This window comes from Mizuhopecten yessoensis, unplaced genomic scaffold (assembly GCF_002113885.1).
Source record: "Mizuhopecten yessoensis strain PY_sf001 unplaced genomic scaffold, ASM211388v2 scaffold7357, whole genome shotgun sequence".
Lineage (NCBI taxonomy): Eukaryota > Metazoa > Mollusca > Bivalvia > Pectinida > Pectinidae > Mizuhopecten > Mizuhopecten yessoensis.
The window spans coordinates 43,759-51,191 of record NW_018407007.1 but is presented as its reverse complement, the minus strand read 5'-3'; the positions used below and the strand labels follow the sequence as shown (position 1 = coordinate 51,191).

The 7,433-nt window shown below is 37.8% G+C and overlaps 1 protein-coding gene across 1 annotated transcript in view; it reads right to left on the bottom strand.

The window, feature by feature from the left end:
• Nucleotides 1-564: 564 nt before the first annotated feature.
• The window catches only part of LOC110453496 (protein O-mannosyl-transferase 1-like), a 40,182-nt gene continuing 33,313 nt past the window's right edge, over nt 565-7,433 (bottom strand). Inside the window, exons 16-19 of the mRNA XM_021502455.1 lie at nt 6,531-6,748; nt 5,801-5,927; nt 5,444-5,621; nt 565-3,232 (exon numbers count right to left, since the gene is read on the bottom strand). Of these exons, the coding sequence (XP_021358130.1) occupies nt 3,055-3,232; nt 5,444-5,621; nt 5,801-5,927; nt 6,531-6,748 (701 nt within the window). The 3' untranslated portion in view covers nt 565-3,054. The remainder of the gene's footprint in view (nt 3,233-5,443; nt 5,622-5,800; nt 5,928-6,530; nt 6,749-7,433) is intronic.

The following is a 7,433-nucleotide window of genomic DNA, read 5'->3' as shown; positions in this document are numbered from 1 at the left end:
TTTGAAGGTTGGCTTTCATACACATCAGTATTAAGTTTAGATCAAAAGTTACCTCAAGGTGCATTTACTGTTAACATGACTCGATCAAACAGATTAGAGGAAAGAAGAGAAAAGATCGAACTGACAAAGAACTAATGAAGATGGTACAAAGGTGGGCGCCAAGATCCCTCTGGGATCTCTTGTTTTGGTCATATATTCATTTTAAGAAATGTTGTAGTTTCAGATCTAATTTTGTTTCAGAGAATTGCTTCTTTATACTGACAGAGAACATCAATAAGTTGCTGGACAGACGACTGACACCATGACATGACACCAAAATCTGTATATCTACACAGCCAACCTGCAGTGTAAATAGCATGGAAGTGGACCAAGTCCTGGCTTAGTTCTCCCACTTCTGACTTGTAAGCTGTTTCTCTATTACACACATCAGTTTTATGTCTGTATTGTCATTTACTGCTAATAGACAGATGAGATAAAATCAAACAGAATTTCCTCTGCAATGTAGATGTTGACAGGAAGAAACACAGCCGTCCAAAATCAACAACAAAAATCTGAAAACCATTAAAAATGTAATAAAATTTTAATGCATAATAAATATGTATTGCTGAAAAATAAAGACACAAATATTATTAAAATATTAAGGACAGCACAAATGGAATAGTATATATTCTAAAGGACCTGTACATCAGTCAGTGAATGGTAGTGTCAGAGTAATCTCCCATGAAGTAATGATACAGGTCTGTAAAACCAGATACAAAGGCACATTTCAAGACATGGCTGTGATAACTCTTCTGTATAACTTCCGACACATGGCTGACTGCCATACACACACAACTTGTACAAGTATAACAGTTAATAATCTTAATCTGGAATGTAGTGGAACTGTTCTATCATCCAATCATCTTGACACTCCGTTAGTTAGACTCAACTTTCTCTTCCCTCCCTCAACAAGAGATTTCTATCCTATATAATAAAAGCACATCACACATAAATTGCAAAATAACAGCTTGCTTTGTGGCAGAAACTGACTTGTATCAGGAAGGACACACAGATTGTTTACACATGACAAGTTATACAAGGCAAGATCTAAAATGAAAAACTGTAAATATTAAGGCACATCCACATAGACGTATTGCACTAAATAACAATTACGGTATAAATCCTGTCAGACATCACTCCTGAGAAATTGCTGTATTATTCTATTCCAGGCAGACCCCTCCCATTCCCGTTAAATTACCGTAAATACCCTGTAAGTTACCAACCCTTAATATAACTATTAACAATGTCCAGATATTTTTTTGTAAAAAGATGGTTGTAGAAGAATTAGAATTTCACAACCTGGCTACAATCATTGAAGAGAATAAGTACATAAATATGTAGGCACCCTGTAGACAGAAATGCATCAAGACATCTCTTAAAATTCAAGATAGATTTTAATGAAACATTACAACCAAAAGTTAGTCAGAAGTGGGTGTGGGGTATAATTGGTCTGTGGCTTAAAGTTTCAGTATCATTTCATTTTCAAGGGTAATACACAGGTAATATTAAAATAAAACTATCTCTAAATATCTGTTTTTAAATGGATTTCCATGGATTTGTTTTCAGCTGAACCTATTGTCACAGAAAACAGCTTCTGAGCAGTCCACACCATACAGGGAACAACAACTACTATAAATAAACAATGATGGACTTTGGTTCAGTAATTTGTAAAATAGATTTCAAATTTTCATATCAGTGAGAACGCAAATCGGTTACATCCTGCTAAGGCTTGATGTTTTATATGGATGTAACTGATTTGCTAAAATTTCTTTCGTACCAAAAATAATAGTAGCAAATTGGTTGATATGCCTAGGATATGTATGTCAATAGCTTCTATATTATGATCCTTGGACTAAGTCCCCCCAGGACATTATATATAGCATGTAGTTATAAGGTTTGAATGTCAATAGCTTCTATATTATGATCCTTGGACTAAGTCCCCCCAGGACATTATACATAGCACTTGGTGTTATTTGCTTCATATCCAGAAAGCACATAGAGTGACATGCCAAAAGTCTTACATATTTCAACATTTTCCCGTTAGATTCTCTGTTAATTTACTTTTTTTCCAACATATTTTCTGACAGTGTGGTTCTTTATGGTTGTGAGGATCTCAACTGTTTCTAAGTCATGACCTACAAAGTCCCAAGGGGTGGGGTCTGATTTGGTTAAAGCCTGGTAGCATGATTTTGTTCAACCCTTCATGCAAAGTAATTGCATATACGATTATGGGGTAGGTATCTAAATAATTTTCTGTCACGACAAGGGAGAAAGGAGGCAGACTACGGGACCAATATCGGCAGTATGATATCAGGCATATGGTTATAGGTTGGGGATCTCAATCGTTCCAAAGTTATTACACAAAAAACCCTGTAACCTACTTTTAAAGTAAGCCAAGGTCATTAATTAGAGGAAATATGTATTGCACTCCACCCCAGGTAACTACTGCCTAAACATTACAACCTTGGGACTTACTGAACTCAATATTACCATTACAATCCTATCATAGTTCTAGACTTGTGGTATATTGGAGCACCAGACAGGACAGGAAAGTGAAATTGCAAAAATAGCGTTATGAAATTCTGACTGTCTTGGTGAATAGCTGCAATACCACTACTTGAGGGAACTTACAATGAATATGGCATATTGATAACTTAAACAAAGTTGTACCTGTATACCTAGGTGTTAACAAAGCTTATCAACTCTAAACATCTCAAAGAAGTCTGCACCAACACTTCACCAACACTGGCCAGCCAACCCTTCACCAACACTGGCCAGCCAACCCTTTAGCATAAACATCACAGAGAGAGATATTCATCAACAGATGTGTGACTAGAAACAATAATATCTAGTGTGCATGGTACTGATCAAAGGTCACGTCAAAAATAACTATGATGTACTTAAATTACTGAAATGGCACAAGTTCATCAAAAGGTTCTGCTTCATGGTTCATCTTGCTCCTCCTAGAGGAGACCCGTACTTCCACACAGGCCTGTGTCACAAGGTCTCCGGATATCATGGCTGTGTATGGACAAGGAAGTCCCAGCTTTCTTTCCAGGTGATATGCTTAATGTGCTCCGGTGTCAGGTTGGTGTTTCCATAACTGAACACAGCCAATTTGAAGAATGCCCACACTGCTGATGATACAAGGCCCAGACAAACACCGCACACCACTGTCGGGGCAAACACAAACCTACCAAAAACAAAGCATGGTTATACTACATAGGATGGTAGTGTAAACATGTTTAATGGCTGATATTTTATGACATTTTTCTGTAATCCCCCGATTACTCTATGACCCAATTAAAGCAGGTCATCAGTACGGCCTAAATGTATAGCACAGCACTGGCTCTAATCTAGACTGTCGGGTACTGGCTAACCAATACCTCCTGGTAAACAGCTCCCTCACCCAATACTCCTCAGGACATTGTTTGGTTATAATAGACTAATTCCATTCATAATGAGAATATAAAATGCAGAGTTACCAACTAAATACATATAACTATGATAGATTAATACCTGTAATAGTTACACACCTGTGTGGGATATCTATGATACATACCTGTAATAGTTACAAACCTGTGTGGGATATCTATGATACATACCTGTAATAGTTACAAACCTGTGTGGGATATCTATGATACATACCTGTAATAGTAACACCCCTGTGTGGGATATCTATGATACATACCTGTAATAGTAACACACCTGTGTGGGATATCTATGATACATACCTGTAATAGTTACACCCCTGTGTGGGATATCTATGATACATACCTGTAATAGTAACACACCTGTGTGGGATATCTATGATACATACCTGTAATAGTTACACACCTGTGTGAGATATCTATGATACATACATGTAATAGTTACACATCTTTGTGGGATATCTATGACACATACCTGTAATAGTAACACATCTTTGTGGGATATCTATGATACATACCTGTAATAGTTACACACATGTGTGAGATATCTATGACACATACCTGTAATAGTTACACACCTGTGTGGGATATATATGATACATACCTGTAATAGTTACACACCTGTGTGGGATATCTATGATACATACCTGTAATAGTTACGCACATGTGTGAGATATCTATGACACATACCTGTAATAGTTGCACACCTTAGTGGGATATCTATGACACATACCTGTAATAGTTACACATCTGTGTGGGATATCTATCACACATACCTGTAATAGTTACACACCTGTGTGGGATATCTATGATACATACCTGTAATAGTTACACACCTGTGTGGGATATCTATGACACATACCTGTAATAGTAACATACCTGTGTGGGATATCTATGATACATACCTGTAATAGTTACACACATGTGTGAGATATCTATGATACATACCTGTAATAGTTACACACCTGTGTGGGATATCTATGATACATACCTGTAATAGTTACACCTGTGTCGGATATCTATGACACATACCTGTAATAGTTACACATCTTTGTGGGATATCTATGACACATACCTGTAATAGTTACACACCTGTGTGGGATATCTATGATACATACCTGTAATAGTTTCACACCTGTGTGGGATATTTATGATACATACCTGTAATAGTTACACATCTGTGTGGGATATCTAAGATACATACCTGTGATAGTTACACACCGGTGTGGGATATCTATGACACATACCTGTAATAGTTACACATATGTGTGGGATATCTATGATACATACCTGTACTAGTTACACATCTGTGTGGGATATCTAAGATACATACCTGTGATAGTTACACACCGGTGTGTGATATCTATGACACATACCTGTAATCGTTACACATATGTGTGGGATATCTATGACGCATACATGTAATAGTTACACACCTTTGTGGGATATCTATGATACATACCTGTAATAGTTACACACCTGTGTGGGATATCTATGACACATACATGTAATAGTTACACACCTGTGTGGGATATCTATTTACCTGTTATAGTTACACACCTTAGTGGGATATCTATGACACATACCTGTAATAGTTACACATCTTTGTGGGATATCTATGACACATACCTGTAATAGTTACACACCTGTGTGGGATATCTATGATACATACCTGTAATAGTTACACATCTGTGTGGGATATCTATGACACATACCTGTAATAGTTACACACATGTGTGAGATATCTATGACACATACCTGTAATAGTTATACACATGTATGAGATATCTATGATACATACCTGTAATAGTTACACATCTGTGTGGGATATCTATGATACATACCTGTAATAGTTACACACCTGAGTGGGATATCTATGATACATACATGTAATAGTTACACACCTGTGTGGGATATCTATGACACATACCTGTAATAGTTACACATCTGTGTGGGATATCTATGATACATACCTGTGAGATATTATGTATATGTGGTCCACCACAGCTGCCAAAGACAGGATCTTATAGATAACACAAGGGAGATAACTGTGCATGAAAAGTGTTCTATCCGTCAGGAAAAAGGGCAGGTAGTGGCAGAAATATCCTCCAATCAGGAGCTCCCCGATAAACAGGAAATGGTGCCACTCACCTGTAATTGTCAAACATTAGGACAGATAACTCTCCTGTAAGTCGTTACAACCATAATCAACTATTAAGGTCTTCTAACATCAGAAAATTAGTTATATACATTTCCAGGAATATGTTCAATTGTAAGTTTTGTTTTGATGATGATGATGATATTATCACTTGCAGAGAAAAAGTACTCACTTTCAGTCAGATCAAATATGTCACGTCTTCGCCTCATGAGGTAAAGGACAAACAGTCCTATGTAGATGAAGAGGGAGAGCGAGCCACAGTACCAGACGACAGGGTTCCCGAGGAGGTGGATCTGGGCCTGAAANCCCAAGTGGATAGATCAGTGAGGATATAGACAGTTACAGACCCATACTGAGTCACTCTACCAGTTGACCAGGTGACTGAGTTCCTCAGGTATCAGAGGTTCCCCAATGAGTGGTGGTAGGTTATCATGTTTATCTAACTCAAGTTAGATAATTTTCACAAATTGTGAAAGACACAATGTTTACCAAGTGTCTTTTTCAATTTGAAAATTTAAAAAAAAAGAGTTAGATAAACTTGTTGATCAACCATCACAAGTTTTGAGACCCTTTTCTCCCCAAACGTTCAGATATTATATCTAGTAAACCCTATGTTCCTCTTAGGAATAAATCATTCTTGTGTCTGATCGAGGAAACAATTGCCACGAACTAGGACATTGACGTTATCATTGGAAGATTGACCAATGAAATCACATCCAGGGTGTTAGCCACTTGTAACCAAAAATGTTTACCAACTCCTAGCAGGTTTATCCAACAAGTCAAAAGTGAGGAAACCACTATTGGTTGTGGGAGAAAGACCGCTACAGACCCATACCGAGTCTGTTGACCAGGTGACCGGGTTTCCCAGGGGACTGACGATTGGGGATACAGACCGTACTTACATTGGATGTAGAAGACATCCAGTAGGCAGTGTTCTTGGTGAGGAAGGGCCAGTCCAGTGGACCGGAGCTGTACTTGTGCTCCAGGTCAATATCAGTCTTGGAGAAGAACATCTTTGTCTGGAGCTCGTAAAACTTGGTCCAGAATGACAGGTGTGTGGGCTTCAGTGGGATCATCTCTGTGTTGGCCAACTCCCGCGCCTGCTGCTCCTTCTCTGGATCTGTGTATTTAAATATGTACAGTTCTCTCATATAACCCCAACACTCTCCTGTCACCAAAGACCATAAATAATGGAATAGCAGAACATTCCCTACCTCGATAGTGTGACAGAGAAATCTCAAACTAAGTGGGTGAATTTTGTTTTGTTGTCTAACCAGAAGGTTAAACAATCAAATAAGCACCCCAAGTTTTGGAGATTTCTCTGTTACATCCTCAAGGTAGGGGATGATTATTTTTTCTCCCATACTTCTAATACCATGTTTGAAAATAATAGTTTTCAGCATTTAATTATTCTGGTGGCATCATAGTTATTGTATTTTCCACATGCTGTCTGTCGTAACCAAGAGGGTGACAGAGAAATATTGTATGTGGTGACAGAAAAGTCATGCACAGGAAAACAAGATGTAATTTTGTGTGGTACATTGTAGGAGAAAACATGATCCATCATGCTGTTCATAAGTAATTCTTCTCCATTATCTAATGTATACAAGTCACTGTGTCTTGGTGTATATTCTTGGTGTATATACATGTACTACTGTATACTGGACATTTTCGCCCAATCAAACTTCCGCCCTTTGCCTCCCCCTCCCAGTAGTAAGTTTGCCCTTCACATTTAATTACTATGTTTATTATGTTGTTTACATGTATTCACTGTTATGATAAATTCACCCTCATCACTGAGGGTG